General features: G+C 44.5%; 1 protein-coding gene across 4 annotated transcripts; it reads left to right on the forward strand.

The window, feature by feature from the left end:
- Nucleotides 1-1,496: 1,496 nt before the first annotated feature.
- On the forward strand, nucleotides 1,497-24,352 carry LOC149340097 (ATP-binding cassette subfamily G member 4-like). 4 transcript variants are annotated; one of them, XM_089548855.1, is made up of 14 exons: nucleotides 1,497-1,650; nucleotides 5,388-5,444; nucleotides 5,645-5,799; nucleotides 7,702-7,819; nucleotides 9,974-10,160; nucleotides 11,837-11,982; nucleotides 13,976-14,099; nucleotides 15,339-15,453; nucleotides 16,421-16,569; nucleotides 17,145-17,246; nucleotides 18,681-18,846; nucleotides 20,526-20,626; nucleotides 21,381-21,536; nucleotides 23,825-24,349. In XM_089548855.1, exons 2-14 carry the CDS (start codon nucleotides 5,434-5,436, stop codon nucleotides 24,179-24,181), a joined length of 1,887 nt encoding a protein of 628 aa, XP_089404981.1. In that variant the 5' UTR covers nucleotides 1,497-1,650; nucleotides 5,388-5,433; the 3' UTR covers nucleotides 24,182-24,349. The 4 variants fall into 4 exon arrangements, 3 of the variants coding, with proteins under 3 accessions (XP_089404981.1, XP_089404982.1, XP_089404983.1); XR_016283580.1 differs by lacking the exons at nucleotides 20,526-20,626; nucleotides 21,381-21,536 and having other exon boundaries at nucleotides 18,678-18,846; nucleotides 23,825-23,944; XM_089548856.1 differs by lacking the exons at nucleotides 18,681-18,846; nucleotides 20,526-20,626; nucleotides 21,381-21,536 and having other exon boundaries at nucleotides 23,825-24,351.
- The last annotated feature ends 262 nt before the right edge of the window (nucleotides 24,353-24,614 follow it).

A 24,614-nucleotide genomic window follows, 5' to 3' on the forward strand; every position in this document is an offset into this window, starting at 1 on the left:
CAATACTCTGAATCGGTCCACTTACCATGGCTAAGTCAGCACACAAGCGTACCATCCACAACCATTACAATCAGTTTAGGCTGTACCTCACCCCTCTTCCTCCGTCTCGGGAGCGGGAGGTAGCCGGTTCGAAATCCACTGTCGGACACCCACTGGATGTGTACAGGCGCCTCCCTACCTGGTGACCGGCTTTCTCAAGGGGGCAGGCCTATAGGGAAGGCTCGGTTGATCCTACTGCCCCCTTCGGCGCACCCACCCTGTTACGAACAGGCGCCTGAAAAGATGGTTCACTTTGTGTTCTTGTACTGTCCATGTGGCTGTCTCAGTACCGTTTTATTATTATATGTTGACCCTCCCAAGAGGGATGCCCGGCCAGCAATGCTGAGTAGACACGATCAGGTATATTCCTCCTGCAGCAATATCGGCAAGGCGCAAGCAGGTAAGACAATAATTATAAAAAAGACACCATACGCTTACGGTGCCAATCAGCTCCCCCTGATTAATTTTGATTGGGATTTTGTTATCTTTAATTCGTTCGTACTGCGCTACGCTATGCCTATTCTTCGGGCTCACCGCTTCTTCAGTATTGTGGCCTAAATTGATGGTATGGCATGGTTAACCTGGCAAGGTGTGATGACGTCACCTGAAGAGTGCAGAGAAATACTCTGTTTGCAGAGGGCGCTAGCCGAGGTCAATCATGCAATCCTCCGAAGTGCGGGCGCTCGAGCTCCAAGCCGCCCTGAAAGATAAGGTCAAGTATAGCTAGGTTCTCCAGTGAAAGACGCGATCCTCAAGTTCGTGTCCGGTAGGAAGAAGGCAACCATGAAAGACGCATAAATCATATTTGAGATTAAGGCAGTCACAAAATCATTAATCAGGAGAGCCAACGGAAAGCAACAAGCTCTCTTAATTCGAATTATCGGCAATGTGCAACGGCCATAATTTTATTTATTAGAGAGCTCAAAAGAATCTTCTGGCGGGCTAGTTGGTAAGAATCATTCATAATTAAAACTGCGCGAACAAAACAAGGACACGAGCAAGAAACCAGACAACACACACAAGCGCAGTGTGTGTGTTGTCTGGTTTCTTGCTCGTGTCCTTGTTTTGTTCGCGCATTTTTAATTATTAGAGAGGTTTCGTTTGGAACAATAACCTCAATAAAATTGTACTCTGGTTCCATGCAGAGGCTGAAATAAAGGCATTTCTGGAGTGCAGACTAAATGTTCTTGTTAATACTGCTGTTGCTTGTACATTGTGCTAATATGGCAGCTATAGAGATTCTTTAGTATAAGAGTGGTTGGTCGTTTTCCGAACGCTGTGTCACAGATCATCTCCACAGTCACGTGACATCATCGTGACTGCTCCCATGTCCACGTCGTAGCCGGAGCTGGCAGGATGCCTCTTTTGTATGAAATGGGCAGGTCCCGTGTCTTTAGGAATCCCCCCAGGACCGTCGAGGCAAGGGTCGATAGGCAAGAGCAAAGACAGCCGCGTAAACGAGATAGCGAGCAGTCGTTCGCGTTGTCAAGACGACGCAAAAAAACACCAAAATCATGGATTGGAGGTGTAAGCGTTTCTTTGCGCATCGTATTTCGCTCATACGACACACTGCGCACAACGTCGTCGTCTTCGCAGCAACGATCGCGTGTAGTGAGTATGACACGCATGACTGTTTTTTCCGCTCTGTCATATGTGCAATTCCCCAGTGCTTACAAGGCGACTGGTGGAGACGCATTTTAATATTAGCACGGCTTGCAACGGCCAAATGAATATCTCCCGTAAATGGTCCGCAACGCCATCCTCTGGAGCTAAAGAACACTTACTTCAAGTTACTTTATGGGACTTCAGTGTGACGGGCACCCACGATTATTGCTTTGATAAACGTTATACTACAGTGTAAGCGTCTGTGTTTTCTTTTAGTGCAGAATATACTTTCGCCCTTGCATTACAGATTTTCGCCGACACAGTTTTGCTTCAACAGTTGGCAGCAACACTTTTGCATCTGTAGGAAGAGCGTACCTGTATAAATGTCCGTTCCCAAGCTCATCTGGATAACATTAAAGGCCACTCATGCACAATTATAACAGAGTGCAGCATTCGTGGCCACGGGTATGATATATTATTCATGTTATTCAATTACTTTCGGAAACAGAGGAAGGTGAAAAAAAATGGCTGGCGGTTTAGCATTGCTGAGCACGGAATAATGTGGGAAAACACAGTTTTTTGCAAGTGGGCATCGCCGCCATAACTTGAAAGCACGAATGAAAGGTCCACTGCCCGAGGATGCCAGTTATGCGCCTCTTTAATTTTTTCATTGTCAGTGCCAATTCGCCCGACGTACGCCTGCGGCCTATGCTGCAGTGCCGCGTTTCTTGACCAATGCTGTCAACGCAACGCGTATTGTTGTAGTGCCATGTTTCTGCCACAGCGTTGTCCACGCCGACGCATGCTGCGCACATCTCTCTGCCACTACCGCCACATCGCTCAAAGCGCGAATATTAGTTTGATAGTAGTATTAGTTGATGCAGAAGATGATGTCTAGTGCACAGGGCGAGAGTGTGTTGCAGTTCCATTTTGTGCCGAGCCTGACACAGTGGATCACTACCTGCTGTTCTGCTGCCGCTTCTCTTCTTTGAGGAGGCGCCTATTAGATATTACGTTTCACCAGCTGGATCTGACTTTGTCCACTGCGGTTGTTCTTTCCTTTGGCGCTTCTTCACTTGGACGAAGCAACAGGAGTGCGCGCTGTGCTGTTCAAAATTTTCTATAAACACAGCGACTCCCATGCTAATTTTGTTTTTTTTTTCATTTTTTTTTCTGATTTTCACAATTTATTTTGTTATTTAATTTTTCTCTTCAGTCAGTGCAAAATTGAACCATTACATGCGTTGCATTCGAATTTGCACATAAGGCCATCGTCCCGTCTTCGATCTCCCAGCTATACAGGTCTCCTGTCATGCGTCGTCCAATCTGTCCGCCTATACCCTATTACTACTCCTTTTTTTTTTTTTTCTATAAATGCTCCTCTTCCCAGCAATTCACCGCCTGTGTCTTGGCCACTCCCCCGTAGTGGGTATGTGCCATTTTATTTCAGGCTAACCAACCAACCAGTTTAAGACGAGGCATGTTCGGCTGCGGCGATAGCCTGGTATTTATTACAGTGATGTAATGTTCTATGTACATGAACTATATACAAGCCATTATGAAAACAGTGGTAAACAATACATATTGAAAAGACCATGCACTAGAAAAGGGGCAATGCAGAGCACATCACTAATAGTGAGTGCCACTCCGGTTCGTACTCAGTCTGGGCATACACGTCTCTTTGATGAACAACCATTCGACTGAAGTGATCCTCTGTAGACACAACAGGTTCACAGTGTCTGTCCATCATGCCTAGTGGTCTCGGGCAGTGGCCAGCGAGGCTGATCTGTTCGCGCCGCCTTTGGTTCGATCCCGGTCGTTGATATGCGTTTCATTTATTTTTATTTATGTCACTAGGAACAAGCCCACAAATACTGCAAGATCGTGCTCGGGGGTTACCCATTGCAATAGTGCTTCCGCACAAAAACCGGAGGGGACTCTTAAGCCCGTTTTAAAGGCACAGTGAGGAGAGCAGTATTAATATTTTTTTTTATAGTAAAATCCGATAGTTCGGCATGTCATGGCTTTGTTGCCACTTGGCCGGCAGCGAAAGATGCATTTATTTCTAAGAAATTTGCATTCTAAGTTGAAAAAGTTTTTTCCGCCGCTCTGATTCAAACTTGGGATTCTCCTATGACGACACAGGACTAAGTGACGTGAACATGACGTGCACATGACGTAACGCAGATTCCGTGATTTCTGCAGCCAGCAGTGCGGCCTAGCAGCAGCCGAAAAGAAAGCTACCGCCGGCCGCACGTTGAAGGCATCTATCGGCTATTGCGGCCGTCGCTACCGTCACTTCGTTTACGTTCGCACCGGCCTTTTGCCAGCGCTACGATGGATCCCGCTCTCGAAGTCGTCAACGAAGTTCTCGCAAATAGACACCGTTAGTAATAGTGCCTTTAGCATACCGTGTACCTTGTTACTGCTAGCGGAATACCGGGAGCCGCCCTAACGCCGGTGAGCAGACGCTGATTGGTCCCGATCACGTGTCCCGATGCTTCAGGCGCGCGCGTAGCTGCCGGGCACGTGGCGCCATCTGGCGACGTCAAGGAGATTTGCGCATGCATTGGATGCGCCTCAGTGATTTGTGGTTTCTCGGGTCCTAGAGTTGCTAGAACCATTGGTTCTAGCAACACTGCTTTGTCCTATGACGTCATCACGCTTGTACTTGCGAGTTTGGCCTGTGGCGGCGATACCTGTATTTTGGTTCTTGCTCTTTTCTATGTTACAAACTCTTTGTTGTCAGTATGAGTGGCGTTTTTGTAATCAGGAGCTGGTATTCTGTCGATACAAGCCAACTTCAATTTCTCCTCAGTGTCCCTTTAACGGTATGACCGGATAGCGCTAATCCGTTAATGCCCATATATGCGGAATTGTTCATTCTCTACTTTACATTCATAGACCGCTGGGAGTCCTCATACCCCTCCTGGCGCAGTGGCGCAGCTGTTAAGCGTTACGCCACTGCCCTGCGATGACAGGTGCTGCTAGTGATAGGGCTTGTGAGACCCATCTTACTCTTCTCGAGCAAACTGTTGCTACCAACCATTACTTAACTGCCGCCTGGCACGATGAGCAGCTTGTTTACAATACTGGAGAGCATATTGCAACCGCGCAAAACGACGCAGGACGAAGAGAGGAAAGCACAGGACAAGACGCGGACAAGACTTGTTACATGTGCTTACAATACTGTGGGCAGGTTGTGATGACGTCACATGGTCACGCGAACTAGGTGCCACTCCCCGTAGGTTGCTTCTCTGGAGATTTTGCACTCACGCTGCCGCTGCTGGGTCCTTCACAGAACGGCACTCTTAACGCTAGCGTGTTAAAAGAGAACTACCACAAAGAAGACAGCCTCACTACGATATATCGACTTGTGGGGGAAAGGAATGAACGGTCACGCATTTATCCAGCCCAACGTTTTCACTTGTGGTTTTTCTTTTGCGTGTAAAATTTTACTCCTCGTTTGTTCTTTCGAGGTTCATTTCAAAGCGTGCGCTGGAGCCCGTCTGAGTTTTGCCAGTATGCCTGCCGCTTGATAGACTAGCTCAAGTGTCGGAACCCGGAAGCCTAACGCTATCAGCTTCCGGCTATCGGCCGCGCGCCTCTTCATGGATACATATTTGGTGAACTTTTAAAAGTAAGAAGAGAAATGCATCCACAAATTTCGAGAGGGCGTGATGCCAAACGCGATACGCCCTCTCACGCTGGAGCAGCAGCTGGAGCCGATGCGCCTCTTTCAGACTGCCAGTTCACGAGCAGGGTGCCAGGAGCAAGCCGCCGCAGAGGATGTCATCAGTGTGAGTACTTGGGAGTTGAATCTTCTTTTCCGGTTTTGCAAGAGCAGCAGAGTCCATGGATAAAGGCTGATAAATCTGCCTGACGGAGCCCTGCACCCCTTTCGAGCACCAATAACCACACTATTAAGTGCCAACACTTCTTACAATCTCTGTCCTACAGTGTGTAAGTCGCGGATGCAAGCAACGCAAATTTATTTCAGGTTGCCAGCAAAACGCGAGTTTTGGGAACAAAATGGAACTGAAGTTGTGGGCTTGGACATTATTTCTACGAGCACCGATGCACTACGGCCACGAGTTTGCTCTGCTGTTACCATAGAGTGGAAAGACATCAGCTTTTCCATTCGAACCGACAAAGGTAAGTTAGCTGTGGCAAAGCTTCGTCGCGGGTCTTCATACAACCAGTCGCTATTACATCAGCTGTGCGAGCTAGCAGATAATCTTAACTGTATCTCGTTACGTCTGGAGTCCACGCAGAAGAACAAAATAAAAAAACACGTATTTTTGTGCGCTGCTGGTTTAACTAATGTTTGACCTCAGTGCTTAAGCAAGGAGCACCGATAATCGAAAATTCAAGTTATAGAGCCAGTTTAGCACTTTATTTGACACCTCTCCTGGACGTGAAAGGGAGAAGAAGATTATAAAGCCAACCACCGAGACAAGTCCTCTGCAAGTCTCAGAGACGCTTGCAGGTTGCATCTTAGTAAGTTGCGGTAGTAAGTTTCTTCTTGATGGATGTTTTAACAAACTACGCTTAGCGCATGTAGGGAAACGATTTCGAAAACAAAATGCTAATGAAAACTTTTTCAAGAGGATAATGTAAAATGTTTGCCAACTTTTCGTATAGCGATTCAATCTAACCTCTATAAAGAATAAAGGTGATAAAGTACTTTTAAAGAGTGTCGAAAAAAAGTTAGAAAGAAAGCAAACTGGAAGTTTAGAAGCTAAAACATAACTTAGTAAACGACTAGCTTCTGAATAAGCTTAATAAATCTACAATGAGCCTCAGAGTTTTCCGCTGTTGACGCTACATCCAAGGCGCCGGAAGGGAAATATGCGCTTAGTTATCAAAGTCATCAACGCCTTTATCCGTGACTCACGATGTCATGTTTTAAAGAGACTATACCATGCATTACTCGGCATATTGGAAAAATTAATTCTCTTTGGCTTAATAGGTATAATTGTCACTAAGAGTATAAGCTTATTTTACGGGAGAGGTTATGTACAGTGGCTTCCACTCCCACTGTTCTCTTCGCATGCTCGGCGTTGAAACGGAAACGTGGCAGGGCGTGAGGGCGCCGACGGGAAGAGCAGGTGGACAAAGGCGTGGAGTCGTTCACTTATACCTTTAACTTTACTTGAGCGCAGCTTCTCGCGGATGGCGCTTCCTTTAGAAATTTCTCTCGCCGACCCAAGCGGCATGCCATTACGAATGGTAAGCGACCAACAAAACTTGAAGCAAGAAAGCGAGGGCATACTAAGGTCTACGTCGAGTCCGTCTAGCTTCTCGGCGTGTCGGCACCTAGAAATTATTTTGTTTTCATCAAATTTTTTTCCTTTTCGAAGCGCCAGGTCTTCTCCGCTGTTCCTCTGCGTATGGCTGCGACGCACCGCCAGCACCGGGTGGTGCATAGCAGGACCTTTGAAAGTAAATAATCACTCACCACTTCAGGACTTGTATTGGCCGATAGAAAAGTGCGAACATCTGTGTCGTATGACAACATCTCGCAGTTAGGCTAGTTGATGGTAGGAGAACATGATCAATAACAGCGCGTAGAAACAGCTTTCTCTTCCTCGTCCTTATTCTGGCATTTGAGTTAAAATTTTTAATTGCCATGTGATCGCTGGGTTGTTGCACTAGGTAGGGCTAGAGGACGGGGCATACCTCTGTCTGCGTGTTGACGACAGTGGTACCTCAAAATGCACAGCTGCGCTACTTTTTTTTTTTTTCGGTGCGCCGCCGCATCGCTCGCCTCGCTTACGCACTACGGCAATTGTCTCCTTTGACTCAGTGTAACTCCTACCCAACTGCCAGCTAGTTCACACTTGCATGTCAAGGATACTGATGCTTTTGGTTAAAATTAAAAAAAAAAATCATTCGACGAACTTTTTTCGTAGTTTTGCGCTTTAAACTGAAAAGCCCAACCCCTACCAGTTTCCCCTTCGAAATTTGGGACGCTGAACTCCGCATAACATCACCAACACGCAAATGAGCGCATGTGTGCTCAGACAGATATTTAACGCCCCTTGTGGATTACAGGAAAGAAAGCGCTACTGAGTCGCCTGTATGGGCGAGTGACCCCGGGAACGCTGACTGCCATCATGGGGCCTTCAGGAGCCGGAAAAAGCACGCTGTTGAACATCCTATCCGGCCACTAGTGAGTGCTCAACACCGTGCGTTTAATTATTAATGCGTTAGCATTGAAAGGGTCCTTGCAAGCGGAAGCGGCGAACGCCGTCTGTTAGTAGAGAGTTGCAGGTGGCCCACCTGCCACAGTGGACTGTTGGCGACCTGCCCACAGCTCTACAAACGAATTTAGTATACTACCTCGGGTATAACGACCTTTCGTATGCTAACTTCGAATATAACGAACCTTACTATGGTTTATCGGATATAACAAACTCTCATGTGTTAACCTCGTATATAACGAATTTTCATGTGTTACCATGGATATAACGAACCGAAGTATGCCACCTCGTTTATAACTAACTTTTGTGTCTGGACCTCGGATGTAACGAAGTTAGCGTGTAAAACTCGGATATAACGAACGTTTGACTGACAACGCATTCATACGATCTACCGAGGATCCCCTGAGAGCTTTTTGTTGCTGCTGTACTCTAAAATGCACCCACACAAGCCGATAGACTGTATTTTGCACCACAAAAATTTTTAAAATCCCAAGAAGCTAACTGGGCGACTCTCATCACCGTTTGCCGGGTCACATCTACTGAGAGAACGATGATTGACGTTCGGTGCGCTGCGCCGGCCGCAGCAATTATATCTCACCAAATTTCATAATCTAATCTCTCTCTGCCATACCGGCTGCTTTTCCTTTTCATTGTAATAGATGTCACCCTAACTGATTAACGCCGTAATAGGTTGTCTATTTTGCTTATCATGTGTTCCACCCAAATCCACGTTTCCTCTAGATTGCCGTTACGATATCAATTACTCTAGTGTGCGCAAGAACTCTTTGATCTTACGAGTTACGAAACTTCTCATAGGGTTTATGTATATTCAACAGCGACGATCTGACCTTACCTAAATTCGGAGGTTTATACGGACTGTCCCGACGCCCGTGGTCAATAACAAAAACCATGGTCAAGTTACAAATTTCAAGATTGTTGCTAAACGAAGAACCGCCTTCCGATGAAATCTGTTAAACAGATACAGTAGCAAAATTCATAGGTTTAGCTGTACAAGAAATAAATTAAGAGGTAAAACAAAAAGAAAAGGAAAAGAAAAGAAAAGGCTATTTAGAAGCTAACGCATACAAATGGTGACAGCTCTTATTGGGCTCTTCCAAATGGTGTCGCCATCCACAGACTGGAGATTAACGAAAGAATAGTGCGTAAATTACCTGGAAGAAAACATGGGAAGAAAGCATGGGAAGAAAACTAGTGAAGCTGTACAGGAACTGTACAGGAGGTCGCTGAAGGTCATAGCGACGGACTCGGCGAAGCTCGCGGAACATGGCGTTGTAAAGCTTTGGCTTTAAAAAAATCATTGCATCAATACAGAGCGGGAAGAGCCAAATCTAGAATTAAAGACTGCATGGTAAGTAATGCAAGAGGTAGTGACTTCCTATTTGAGTCTAGGTCAGCATGCCTTGTAAAAATGCAACATATAAGATGTAAGAACAGGGAGATGGTATCTTACAGCATGCGAGAGCAGTTTAGAAAATCTTAGACATTTTCTAGTTGTCTGTAAAACTGTACATCCGGGTATCAAATAGAACACGGTAAGCCTTCCAGTAGGTCTGGGTTTTAGGGATAGTGAAAGCAAAATTGACACATCTACAGTAGAGACACGGGAGAGAAGATTAGAACGTAAATTCTTAATGAAGAAATTTCTCGAACCGTTACATAAATCACGATAACATAGCTTACAAGATGAGAAATAACCTTGAATTAGGAAAAAAAGAATAAACAGCATAGAACTCGAAGAAAAAAATAATAGAAGAAACCTCACAAAACGAAAAACCCCTTTAATTTATTAGGCTCAGTGTCACCCTCCATCGCCTCGATACAAAGGGGTATTCCGATGGTTATCTACCTTCCCGAAAAGTGGCCACTGGGACTAATCTCTTTTTTAAAGCAGAGTTTCCCGACTGGCATATTGAGAGTTCTGGTCTGCGCTATAGTCTGCGCCGTTCTCCCTGAGTCTCTTAACGGTACCTCCCACCCCACCCCACTTTCCCTATTTCTCTATCTCCAGATCGCTGCGCTGTCTTTAACCTAATTGCAAACTTTGATAGCCTTCAAGTTTGTGCGCCATGGGTGATAGCGGACTTTATTTTTTCATTCTTCAGCGACAGGGGCTATGAAGGCGAGGTCCACGTTAACGGCTACGTGCCCGACTACAAGCTGCTCAACATGCAGAGCTGCTATGTCATGCAGGACGATTGCTTGCTGCAGTACTTGACGGTACGCGAAGCCCTCACCATGAGCATCGAGCTGCGCATGCCTGCCCTTGGACGCGAAAAGGCTTCTTACCTTGTGAGTATAACATGAACACATTGCCCGCTAGGGATCCAAGTGCAAGCTTTATTTTACCTGAGCTCTTTCTCTTCAGCAATGATACCTTTGTGTCTTGTTTTGCGCTCCCCGATGTTGTAGCCTGAAAAAAAAAAAATTCTTGTTATTTCGTGCGTGGAAGCAGTCAGCAACAACTTCAAGACCGACACCCACCGAGCGTGACTTTGGAAACTGCCAGCACGCGGTATTCTGAACAAAAGCGTGGATGAGCGCGATAACATGCTCTCTAGGCGTCTGACTTCAGCGCTTAGACGTGAACGATTTCAAAGAACGAGTCCGAGATTTTAGCACTTCTGTGTTCACAAAAGTGCTAAAATCTCGGACTCGTTCTTTGAAATCGTTCAGGGCTACCTCCTGCAGAGCCAAGACATTTGGGGGTAGGGGATCCACCTCCAGGCGGCTGATGAGCTCTGCTCTACGTGGGCGCACGACACGGCAGTTCCACTGGAGGACCCGTGGTCCGGGATTTTAGCACTTCTGTGTTCACAAAAGACACAAATACAGTTTTTTAAACGCTCTGCAGGCTGAAATAATTTGCAGTAAAAGTAAAAGAAAAAAAAATGGGATGCTGGAGTGACTGGACCCATCCAGTAATATTCTTTCGCTGCAGTCGTATTAAACAGGATAATTACAATTACTGCTGACACAGACTTGCAGATTTTAAGGCTGTCTTAGGTAAGGAATACCGAACTTTCGCTAAATGTTATACGTGAAGGACTTCGTTGCATCTTTTCCTTCTAAGGATGCATAAATATCTTTACACAAAAGTTACTTTTTCTCAGGCCCACAAAGCTTCGAAATCACACACGTTGAAATAGATACACCACCGTCTTTAGCAACGAAGCTAGCATAAGCAATGGCAACGATTTCAGGCCACATGAGTGAAAATTCGCACATATTCTCGCCGGCAACAATTCTGCTAGAACGGTATGGAAAGGCCGTGGAGTAAACTATGCAGCATAAGAAGCCATAGACTTACCAGCCTCGGTGTGTAAAGAAGCGACCTTGATATCTCCATTGAAGCGCTAGATACATATCGCGTCTTTTCTTGGCCTCTCTGCAATACTATCTAAGGCGCTCATTAAGACAGTGCCGCTTTTTGACGACGTATTCCCTTTCGCAGAAGGCATATTATACTGTTGGGACGCTGCCTGAATGCTTCTTTCGCAATGGTTTTGTTTCTTTCTTCCGGAATACGAAAGTTCGATAGTGCCCCTCATGTGAATTGCATCTGCCTGAAGCACTAACGTACTTAGGGCAAGCAGAAAATGCAATCAGGGGCTAAAAATGGGACTAAAGTTCAATCAGAATTATTAATTGAACAGTGTCATTGCAGTAGATTACTTGTGTAAAGAATTAAAAATTCTTTCCCTTCCGCAACACGTCAGTTCTTCACACGGCCGCTATGACATCTCAGTTACAGGTCCCTGTTCTGAGAAAAAAAGAAATTGTTATGAACCGAAAATATGACTCCATAGTTTGGGACTTGCTGACTAGGTGTAGAGTCTAGCGTTTGCTAATTAGGAGCAATTGAACCGGAAAGTAGTGCAAGAAGCCGACGTATCATATTTACTATGAATTTAGCCCCAACCTGTTTATAAACAGCTTTTTTTGTTCGGTTTATGTACTCCTTCCAGGTAGCCGAGATGATGACTCAGTGGGGTCTCAGCGATTGTGCCAATACGCTGACGAAGTGTCTTTCAGGCGGAGAAAAGAAGCGTCTAGCTATTTCCCAGGAACTCGTCGCTAACCCCCCTGTCGTGTATCTCGATGAACCAACAAGGTAAGACAGTCGTTGACGCACTTTTCGACCACTTGCCAACAGAAGAACAGTTATGGAGAAGAATTTGCTGGATGCGGGTCAATGAGAAAAAGAATAATCCTGCAACCTCTATCTTCCCAGTGATTCGGCATTCGGATTCGGCATTCGGCATACATTCTCTCATGCTTCAAGTCTTGTTAATGAAGCGGATTGGTAGACCACACGGAAATATTTTTTCCCCGAACCTGCATTTCGTAAACTTTTGCCTGTGACTGTGTATTTTCTGCTGATGTAAACGACAGTATGTGTTCTCCAATAACTGTTCAGTCTCCTGTAGATATCAGTTATTTAAAGGTATCCCATTTCGTTGCTTTAGTCATTTGCGGAAGCTACTGAATCACGGATAGAGGCCGCCCTTCAAGGAGATAAGGAACAATGCCAATGGAAGCTTGTTATTTAAAGGTAGCACTAGATCACGCGAATAGAGTATTTATGATCGAAAAAAAAAAAAAACACCCATGATATAGCGTGGTTACGTCAGATGTGGATTAGGTGCGCTCGCCCTTCAGTTTTCAATTCGTTTTCAGTTTCAATTGAATTCGAATTCGTTTTCGGTGTGTCCTAGACCCATTGTGCACAGCTGCAAGTTTATGAATACTACGGTATCCAAAGCACAGGTCGAGAAACTGTTAGTGGAACACGCAGGATGTTCTGTTCGGTGACGTAGTTGCCTAATGCAGTGGCTTTCGAAACTGATCTCTTCGTGCCGCAGCGGGCTTGAAATCCACTTGTGGCTATAGAGTGTTTTGCATAGTTGACCTTAAAGTCTGCTGGCAGGCTGCCACCTGCCCCCGTGGCAGGTAGGCCGCCTGCCATAGTGCTCGGAGAAACAAATATCGGCGAAATCTGAGGTGGGGGGATCTAGGGCGAGATTACTAAAAATGGGCTCTTATTCGTTCATGTCGTACTTTAATGTTGTCATAAGGAAGTAATCAGTCGTTAGCGTGCAATCAAACGGAGCCATATGGCTGCAAAGGAAAGCCATGCAGCTTTCAAAGGAACTTAAAAGTTGTAGAGGAAAAAGGGTCAATTTGAGCAGTTAGGCCAAGTCCGAATTTGGTGCGATAGCTGTGTGGTGTGGCCATCTTTTGCGTTGTTTATTGCCCAGCTGCCGCTTATGAACACTCTGAAGGTTAAGTCATTTGTAAACATAAAAACCTCCGAAAGCAGAAGTTCCGACAGCCGTCGCCGTAGCTCAGTTGGTAGAGCACCAGATGCGTAATTCGGAGGTCGTGGGTTCGGTTTCCACGGGTGGCATGTGGTTGTTTTTTCTTCTGCTTTTCTAATAAATTATGTTTAACGGATAACGCATTCAGTATATTCTCCATTGATCAACACAAGAAAGTAAATATGTATTTAAAAAAAATCCCCTGTGTTTCCTTGGTTTCTGTGGCTGTTGGCTTCTCTCTCTCTCTCTCTCGCTCTATATATATATATATATATATATATATATATATATATATATGTACCCCCCCACACACACACACACACGCACGCACACACGCACGCACGCACGCACGCACGCACGCACCTGGGCAGGCTGCCCACAACCCGGAGCAGATGGGCAGCCTGCCACAAAGCAGGCTTCAGGCGGACAAACACCCAATGATTAAATACGGCGATGAGGGAAATGGCAACTTTAAGTTGCTCACGCACTAAAACCGGTCTTATTCTGGGCTCTAACCTCGAACTGCCACCTGTCTGGAGCAGTCGCTCTACAAACTGGGGTAACCATGACGGCTAGCAGGTCTTAATGCGCGAGCGAATGTGTCCCCAACTCGTTGTTGTAATTACTATAACGTCAGTACCAATCTATCTATCATAGCACAAAGCCAGACTAGGCTCAATGTAGCTAGATAGATCACTGTAATACAAAGCTGAACTGCGGCGACGCAAACTTGATTGTTAAGTTTCCAGATCAGTCGTTTGACATTTCAGTTAATCTTTGTCGCAGTGGACTCGATAGCAGCTCGGCGTTGCGCTGTGTACGAGTGCTCAAGTCGCTGTCTGAATCCGGACACACCGTGGTCTGTGCAATCCACAACCCCAGTGCCCTGCTGTTCTCCCATTTTGATAATGTAAGTCCAAAAACACTGTTTTTATATTAATCTTGGTAACAATACAGGCCTTAAGCTGGCATGTTTTCAGAAAGACATCAGTGCTTTATTGAAACAAAAAGTATTAACAGAAACTTCTTAGCAGGCCGAGGCCGACATTTTATTTAAGAGGTCATACTGCCTATATCCTGTGTGCGTGGATGCTGCTGCAAGGGGTATCTGGGGGATTAAAGGCTTTTATTACTCTTCGGTGCTAACGTCTGCTGGTAATAAGAAAGGTAGGACTTCACATCACGGTGGCAGCATATCGCTGTCATCGACTGCGATCCCCGTGAAGAAATCATGCGTACGTTCTACCTAATAGAAATAAATATTCATTGCATATAAATCATTCATGTGACTAATGAGACAAAGGGCGCAATTCATAATCCCGGTTACATTAACCAGGCACATTTTTGGAAAATAGCTTGTGCTTAAAGGGGCTGCGAAACACTGCTTGGGGGGATACCGGCTATACTTCAGGTGGGTTCTTTATGTCACACAGATGCTGACTTAAAAAGAATTACAGGAGTCGATGCACAGGAACGGGAGTTATTCAGTGAAGAAATTTCAAAATACAAGCAAACAAAACGCTGCCCTCAACTCGATTTTCGCGGGGCTTCCCACTCCTATTTCGCTCTCCCAATGACGGCACCTGGCGCAACCAATCAAAACAGCCAGCCAAAGCACGTCGCGGAAGTTTGTACTCCATGGTTGCCTGCCCTCTGTAACTCGTTCTTGCTGAGGCTAGCAGCGTCGTTTCCATGCCAGAGCGCCCCTGGTGGTGTATTTTTATTTTACTTGCTTTGCAGGGCTTTTATCTAAGACAAACAAGTTGTTTTTGTTGATCTAATATAAAACGCAGACAGGTGACAAAATGTGTCTATTTATTCACACAATTTTCAGTATATTTACTGTTTGTCCGATCATCAAGCTCGCGCTAGGTGATGTCATATCCGTTGCTAAAAACCCGCCACTGTGTGGCGACACCATCAGATCCATGAAGTTGTTTTTGGGAGGACATTAAAATATTAAAAAACGGAATATACGCGGTATTACCGACGCTAATAGCACCATTATAACTCACTGTATGCAATAAACAAGAAAAACAGTTGACTAAAATTGTGTTTCTGGGCCCCTTTAACGCCACGATGAATACGCGCATCCTGTAGCAAAGTTGCCCTTTTGTTAACTGCTTTCCGCCGGACCTTTGCTTTGCAGCTTTACATGCTTTCAGAAGGGAAGTGCATATACAACGGCACTGTGGAGAAGCTGTTGCCATTATTGGAATCTCAGAACCTCCAATGCCCACTTTACACAAGCCCCTGCGATTTCAGTAAGTCTCTCCGGCGAGCAGTAATTCTGAGCTACTTTTTCACTTTCTTACGTATGGGTTTATGTACATTTTTTCTTTATATCCTGCGAGTATATGCATATGGCCGTGATTGTGACCTGCTGTATTCTTGTGATGTAACGCACCCCCCTTATGTAATGCCCCACCACACAGGAGTTTTTAAGGGTCAATAAATGATGGTGATGAATCCTTGTTAGTGCGACTTAATGATGCCCGTAGATAACTATTTGAAATAGAGTTTTTTTTTGGCAGGATATGAGCTGCTAAACGCACACGGAACCCGAAGTATCACCCTCAACGAAGGCTTTGTGACCGATTTTCTTTACTTATTACATCAATACATGCCTTATACATGTGCAACTTTGTTGAGAAAAGGCAGTTTTAGTCGAAATAATCTGGCTCGTGCCTAAGGTTTTCTTAACAAAAAAACTTCGCTGCTGCAAAAACTGTTACTGAAGTCATCGCTGCGCGAGTACACTGATTGAATAGTCAGTTAAATATGACACCGTTGGTAATCCGAGGCTCAACAGGAACAAAGTATAGCTATAGGAAAAGCAAATCAGTTAAAATTTAGAAACCCGAATATATTTTTTGAGGATATGTGACAAGGCTGAAATTAAGATATTGCAGTGATATATTCCCCTACATTCGGGCTGGAGATCTACTAAGCGTATTAATTAGAGACACTGGAGTATACTCGATGTAGAATTAAAAAAAATAAAGCAAGGGTACGGAGGGAGCCACTCCTGAAGCTTAAAGGTGTAATGGCTTTACTTGGAATAAAATCTTTTCGTAGTTCGTAGTTCGCTTTGGGCCGTCAGAGTTAGTGTTGCGGCACTGGTACCAACCAGAAATCTCAGATAGCTTTTGTGGTAAGGACAAAAAAAAAAGACATGTGTAGTGAGTACTCAATGTAATTGACGAAATGCTTTTCTCATGCACTCAACAGTCACAGAAATAGCTTCCGGACAGCATGGCGCATTGACGACGAAACTGTCGAGCCTTTTCATGCCGAAGGACCATGTTCTGGAGCCCATTGATATAAAGAATGCTGCATGCAAGCTCACTCATTATGGGGGGCAGTTTATGACTGAAAAGGTATGTGCTTTAGGCCAGGTTTCTAGGAGTTTTCTTGAATCAAAACACGGGATTCGTTCGATTGAACAAGCAGCGTTTTTAAATTTGTTAGACTTGTATTCAAAATTAAGGTAAAAATGATTGAGAAACCCATTTTAAACACAAGCATATTTTTCAGCGAATTTTTTTTCACAAAAAATTGCGGAACATATAACCTGAACAGTTGTTTGGTCTGCTTCCAATAGGCACAATTTAAGCATGCATAAGAAATCATAATAGGCTTTTCAGCTGTAGGAAATACCGATAACGTGAAATATTCTAACTACGGATAGGATGGCACACTCTCTGCTTACATATGCCCCGTAAGCCACTGTAAACGTAAAGCTACACATCAACCGATGTAAATGCTTCCATTTACATAGTATCTGTGTTGGTTAAAAGTGGTGACTGATATGTAACTGCCTCTCGGTCAAGGATTTTGCGCAAGCTAGAAGAAAGTTTACAAGAAATACCTGTTTTCAATGCTCTGCTATAACTATTTGTCGTGGAGCATTTTTAGGGATGTGCCGTTCTTACGGTTTTCCCATTTCAAACAGGAAAAGGCCGAAGCAGAGCTGCAATACAAATCTCCTACAAAGTGGCACCGTGAGTTGATGACGTTGCTGAGGAGATGCTTCTACTGCATCACTAGAAATGAGGTGGACTTTTCTTTCTTATCTTCCTGCGGCAATGCACATCGCCCGTACAAAAGACTTGTTTCTATCCGCTGTACGTTGTGTTTCTTCACAACTCCATGTCTTATTATTGTAGTCTTGCTGAAAGTAAGACTAATTAGATTCTCAATTTTCTTTCTAATTTGAAATCAACTTCTCCCTTTTCTTTCCTCCTCGTTGCTCAGTGTGGAGGAGAAGGCCAGGGTAATGTGCCCACCGGTCGACCTATCCACCTTTTTCTAACAAAGCTTTAATTTATACTTTTTTTAATTTCTGTACATTTTTTCTATGAAGTCTTTATGTGCGCAGAAAGGGCGGAAATATGAAACAAAGGAAATGAATGGAAGGAAGAGCTGTATTGTTCTATGCTTGACTGCAGTTTTTTAACTGTAATCAAAAGCTAGAATTTTATTGTATATTCCTGAACTTTTCGACAACTGCTTTGTTTTGCCGCTATGAGTAGCGTACCGCATCTGTTGAACCAGTCACCTAAAGGCAAAAACATCCGCACTCTGCGAAGTTAGAGACCACCGTGCTGTCGATGTTTTTCGGTTTGAAGACCTGTTTAAGTCTGTTGCAGTAAACTGCTAAAAAGTCGACTCTGCGTTCTGCGAGGTTGGGCCGGATGATTAACATGCTGCAAACATACTGCCCACTTGTTACGTTGTTCATACTTGATCGTCTTGCCCTTTGCGCTGTTTTCCACAGGACCTGTTTACGTGTTTCTATCTGCAGTGTTTGCTGACTGTCTTCAGCCTCGGTATTTGATATTAATACATTTCTGCATTCAAATTCTAAGCTTTCTGCCTTCTTATGAGGACTATGGTTCAGAGGCAGCCTACCTTGTTTTATTTAATAAATTCTAGACCGTGAAAGATCGAACGAATATTCTTTGAATAGCACTTGTGAAGCCTTGTTTTAGCATCAATCCCGGAGTACGTACTCGCCAAAATATGCGTGTATTATGGGGCCACTTTCGCATACGAACGAAACATCGTGATAGGGGTCTCGTTTAGTGTTGCAGTTGCTTCTGCAGTTTTCGTGTGCTTGCAAGCTATTCAAGGTCTGAAGCTTATGGTTGGCCGGCATTATTTTGTACTTTTGTTGGTCGTCTTCATTATTCAACTTAATTTCTTGTTTTGTTCGAGCGATTTTTAACTACGGCTTTAGCATTATCACCCTTCCCCATTACTTTTGAAGAACTGTTTGGGAAACTTTTTTTTGTTATAGTCCCACAGCATACTTCAGAGAGTGTTCTGGCTTCTCATTACGAAGTGAATCTCTCGTTGCAGTTGACTGTTGCAAACAAACAAAGCGCGATTCGTACGCTCATTCGAGATGATCCAGGCGAAAGGACAATTTTGTTGCAGAGTGAACAAACCCCGCTGCCTCTATTCTTTCTCATTTCTGATACAGTAGATTACGCTTGTGCGCGTACTGATGAGCCTGTTCTTCGCCCTGCTGCTGTCCATCGTGTACTACGGCTGCGGCAAAAGGGCGACGCAGGCACGTGACACGGCCGCCCTGTACACCACTGCTACATTCATGATGCTGCTGGAGTTCATTGGCGGCACTGTCCTCATATGTGAGCCCTACTTTACTCACAAAATTTCGTGCTTTGATGCTTATACTGCTCGAAAGACTTCGTCGGTATTATTGCTGGCAATCTAACTAGTGAAGGCTGTACGCAGGTGGCAGCAGTTATGCCTTCTCGCTTACGTTCAAGTACAGAGCAAGAACGCATATGTCGCATCATCTCTGGATTGTCAAAGGACCTACACGTTAAAATATTAGTTTTATCTATCTAAAAGGTGCGCTGTTTATGTCGCCTTGAATATAGACCTACTCGCTGAAAGTAACCTCTGCTATAGTTTTATATATTTATTTACAACACTTTACAAGAATCCTTACTAAAGTAGGGATTTAAATTCCTAAACAGAAAAAACTTAGACACGCAGCTTTCTAAAAAGCAAGAAAACGAGGAGACCACAGTAGATGCCCCTTCAGCTGCAGTTTCTGTGATATGAAAGCCTTCTGATGCGGCGAAATTAGGCGGCCATATTATTAAAGCAACAGGAACATTCCATAACAACTGCAGAAACCTGCCTTGCCAGCTGTGGAAAGCGAAATATTCAACGATCGACAGTGTTTTACATGAGTACGTGTCTGCGCGAGTGAATGCCGTGTGACAAAATCACAAAGCATTTACAACCGGAGTCAGATTCAGTGTTTCCACAGGAAATATGCCATGGAGTTCGCATAATAAGAAGAAAGCAATAGACACGGAGAATATTAATAATCAATTTCTCAGCCGTAGGTGGGCACTTTGCTTAGCAATGCAATGCATATGATTCACATAAATGGTCAAACCAAGCCAGTAAACTGCATTAATAGCGCTAGTTTTCTGGAATGGATATCGATAATTGTGGCATGAACTTCTATGTTTACGGTATAGCCCTAGCTTGCTATGCACAGTGTAGAAAAATAAGGTTATTGGGTCTACAGCTTTCTTAAAAACGAGCTTCACAAAGGTTAGTCGCAGTGAAACAAAACACGTTTGCTTTTACATGCAGCTAACTGAGGAAGCGCGTTAAACGTTCTCTTAAAGTCATGGGGCTCGTGAAACATGAGGTTACGGGCTTGGGTAAAATTGTTACAAGTAAATCATCGCATGATTACGTAGGCTTTTTATGCGAAGCATACTAGCCGCACAACCGAGCTCTTCCTTGCTGCGCCGCGCGCGGCCGCGTAGCTACCACTTGACCTACATCGGCGCACCACGTGATATGACGTCACAACAGCTGTGAAAGCTGGGGCTCAACTCGTGCGCTCGCTTGCGGACGCGCAGCCTCCACCGGCGGCCTAACTCCCGCTCCTTCCGCTAGGGGCGCTGACGTCACAACAGCTGTGAAAGCTGGGGCTCAACTCGTGCGCTCGCTTGCGGACGCGCAGCCTCTGCCGGCGGTATGCTTCGCATCCTAGGCTTAACCATAAGCTAAGCCAGGCCATTTTTTTATCATATCGTTCTTTAATCTCAAGCTTTGGCTTGCACATGAGTTATACATTTAGGGCCGCTAAGTCCAACTTAATTTAGTCTTTTCTTGTCGGTGCACTAGTTCAACATAGTGTAAGCAGCTTTGCGTATATTTCTTCTTAGTCCTGAGCTAGGACAGGGAAGTAGCGTTGACGTCAGGTGTTGTATCCGGGTATAAAAATGTCACAGGATTATTGCCTATGCATTTTATACTTGCGATTTGTTCACAGTCCCCTCGGAGATAGACGTCATCCTACGAGAACAAAGGAACTGTTGGTACAGGCCAAGCTCTTTTTACATCGCAAGAATAATTGCCGAACTGCCGTTTACGGTGCGTACTGCGAGCAACATGTTTTACGTATATTATATGTCGGGATTATGAATTCGTTGTTCAATACAATTCGTTTTTGGGGAGTAAAATATCTTTCCGAAACCAACATCGATATTCTGGCGATGTATTATTGCAAATTTTTGTTGTACTGGAATTGATCAGCGAGTGACAAGCATAAGAAAATCGGTCAATTTAAACGAAGCCCGTATTTATACGCGTGCACATCCAGATACATATTATCGAACTATTTTAAGTTTCGGATTCATGTTTCAACAATCAAATGTATACGCTGAATGAACTATTAATTATGTTTTTTTGCCGAAATCATGCTTCTTTCTATCAAAAACCCTAAAGTGCTTCCCGGACTGTACGTATTCGTTGCGTCAGTTTGTCGTTGTCTTCAAAATCAAGTTCTGTCTACATTGCCGCAATTCTCAAAGTATCCCATATGTCATGCAAGCGCGGGCTCGTTTAGGGTAATTAAAGCAAAAAATGATAACGAGCTCTAGCTTTTGTTTCGTTCTCAAAGTGGGAGCAGATGTGAAGATAATAGATGGGGTATTTCGTGTACTGCAGGAGGCAACATTTGAAGCAACTACTTTGAAGCAATAGGCTGATGAACACTGCGTTTTCACTACCGGCTCAATTAAGCAAGAAAAAAAACAACAGAAATACCGTTTAACATATATTTTTTTTTCTCGCGAGCAGCTATATGCTTAAAACTTGCATCTACACACCAGTCATTCACTTGCAGATCATTTGTCCTGCTATTAAGATGATCATAATTCATTGGACGACTTCCCAACCCATGGAGATCTACCGGATCGCCACTATCATGCTGCTATCAATCCAGATGTGCTCCGCAAGTCAAAGCATCGGTTATCTTGCTTCCACACCTCTGAATCCTCAGGTAACTGCAGAAAAAAAATTAAAATACTACTTAAGACTATTTTAGCCAATTATATTGGCAGTATTCTGTTTGGTTTGTATCTCCACGTGAGTAGACCTTTGATCGTCTTTCCACATTTTCTTCGAGAAGCAGGCACATTTGGTTTATATACGTCTGTTATTTCTCTCCTGGTAAGAGTTATTAGTTTGTTCAATTCAGTGTCGAGAATTCAGTGACGAGAATTCAGTGTCGTCCAAAAAGGCGCGGCATTACAAAAATCGCGATCGGTTGAAACAATGGGACGTCATCAAACGCGGGGAAAATAGAGAATAATTGTAAGCACAAATGCTCACCACCACACCAACTACAAAGCAATCGAATAGAATTAAAATAAAATGGAAAGAGAATGGGAATAAAATTAGAATGAGACTGAAATAGAATTGGAATAGAATGGCAGTACTCGCGCATACTCACACGTAAGTTTCTTAGGTGCCCCCGCTGATTTTTCCCGGGGGTTCATACATAAAAACTTGTCGCTATAGTTAAAGCTTACTCAGTGTTCCCACTCAAAGATTCGGGAAACGCAGGAGCTCTCGTTAGAGTACCACTGTTCCACTTTGGATACAATTTGGAATGTAGGGACTGACAACTTTATAATCCTGATTAGGTTGCTTTTAAATTTTGAATTTTGCTAGACAAGCTGTTCTAAATATACCGAAATCTCATTTTTACAAGCCTCCATTGCATTACCTACTACGGATATCGAAAATCGTAAAGTTTTCTTGATAGATTCCGAAGTCCTACGGTTACCGTCCAATTTTGATTTTCTGTTGCGGCACTGCTTTATAACTGTCTTTTCTAAGGCCGACATAACTATAGAAAAACTTTCTTATCAAACGCAATTTCGAGTGCAGAATTTTCCAGTTTTGGTACAGTTTACGGAATGCTGACATGCGCTTTCATTACGGAGCTGCAGGAAAGCGGAGATGCAGGGGAGCAGAAGACGTTGTTTAAAAGAAAAAAGAGGTCCTAATTCAGAGATGGGGAAAGAAAAAGCGGGGAGCTGAGGAATGGAGGTTCAAGCGTACGGTTCTTGAAGGTTCTTCATAAGTCCAACGGGACCGCCCCTTTGAGGGTAACGAGCCACTTCTGGAAAGAATGGAGGGCTGGAATGGTTGAAGAGGTTCAAGGTACTGTAGGCGGAATGGGAGATACAGATGTGAAAAATAGAGTTGAAGCATTTTTGATATTATCAATGTTTCGCGGTTATTTGTCAAAAAACGTATTTCACTGGAGAACCCTGTTGCCCTCGTACAGACCGCTGGATAATAACGTATCCGTTCGAACTCGATAAATTCCATTCAGATCAGCGCAGCCGTTGCCTAATGAGATCACTTTGTGTTCCTCACGCATTTCAGCAGATGAACTATAGCTGGGCTCGAACTGTATATTTGTGGGCAAAAAAAGTTATTTTTTTGCCGGCATTAGACAAGAGAGAGCGCCAAGATTACGACTGAGCTAGGGTGCCTCGTTCGACTAATATCCCTGTATACAGACATGGTAGCGGCAGTATTTTACGTTGCCGTCGTCGTCTTCAGTATCGAACCTAATTTTTTTCTCTTTTCCGCATTTCCCGCATTTCTTATTGTCCCAGTGCTTGCACGTGGTCTATCACGCAGCTGCCGATGTTTTTTTTTATTTTGCTTCAAAAAATAGTTAAACTTTCTGTGCATGCGGAAGCCACAGCTGTGTTACAGCCGGTTTCACTAGAAATTGTATGAATGTTTATCAAATGAGCGTAATAAACTTCTTCATTAAATGCTCTTGTTAAACGAGGAGCAAAACAATGACAAAGCTTCTCGATTTATGCTATATGCATTGAGAAGCTTTCACATTTTGGGGACGCTGTCATGTGGTGAGGGGTAAAAAGGTTTGAGGAAAAAACTGTAAGAGAAGGAAGGATGTCGCTACCTTCGCGGCTTAGAATGACTTAAGACGCAGCTGCCGCGTGGTAATCGGTGGTCCTGAAAGATGGTTTAGAAGAACTTTTTGTTGGGCTAGATGGTGCATGTTGTAAGAAAAGAACAGTAGCGCAACCAAGACAAACACAAGAGAGGACCACACAGGACTAGCGCTAGTCCTGTGTGGTCCTGAAAGCCGAGCGATAAGCGAGAAGCACACGCCTCTGCACAAGGTTTGAAGCGCGGGCGGGCAAGCTGGCATCGCTGACTCAGGTGCAAGGCCTACACGATACCGAATTGCTTCGTTGTACTCACACACACTCTCTTTGGGGTGCTGCTCTCGTGCAGATGGCGGTGGTCTTCGGCATGGCGGCATCAGCTCCAGCCATCTTGTTCTGCGGCTTCTTCGTGCAAGCCCGGTACCTGCACCCGGCAGTGGCTTGGTTCATGTTCTGCACGCACTCGTTCTACGTGCAACGCTGTTTCATGTTCGCCCTCTTCGGCTGGGATCGCGGCGAGCTCGTCTGCGACGAGAGCGACGTCGACACCCTGTGCGTGGCCATCGACGGCTCCCAAGTGCTGGACGTAATGGGAGCACAGGACGTGGACGTACTCGCGTATTCCGGCATTGTGCTCGCCATTGACCTGACACTCAAACTTGTCGCTTTTGCGTTGCTTAAGTGGAGGCTTTGGCGCAAGCGATAAGACTGCGCTCTGTTTATAGTGCATTTCCAGTTCAGTTCAGGGTTAGCAGCTGAGACGGGAGGGGTGCTTAACACTTATACATGCACGAAACTAGCACAAATATAACAAGAAAATGCTGAAGCACCTATTCCCCTTCTTAGGCAAATAAAGCTCACGTTTTTCTAGTGCCAGTGTTGAGCGTATGCTCTGTAGTTTAATCATTGCCTTACATGTTCGATGTTTATGTTCCCTGCTCGTAACATGAGGTCGCCAGAAGCGTGTGCAGAGCGCCGACGATTGTGACAACGCCTGGTATATCTCCATAGCAGAGCGGAGATATTACAACACAGCATGGTGCACAAAACAAGCAATCAGAAGCTTTCCCGATATAAGAATAGTACAAAGATGTTCGGAGTTTTGGTTGCACGATTATTTAGGCCTTCGACTCATGAAA

The sequence above is a fragment of the Amblyomma mixtum genome, chromosome 6, assembly GCF_055824585.1.
Source record: "Amblyomma mixtum isolate Tamu chromosome 6, ASM5582458v1, whole genome shotgun sequence".
Lineage (NCBI taxonomy): Eukaryota > Metazoa > Arthropoda > Arachnida > Ixodida > Ixodidae > Amblyomma > Amblyomma mixtum.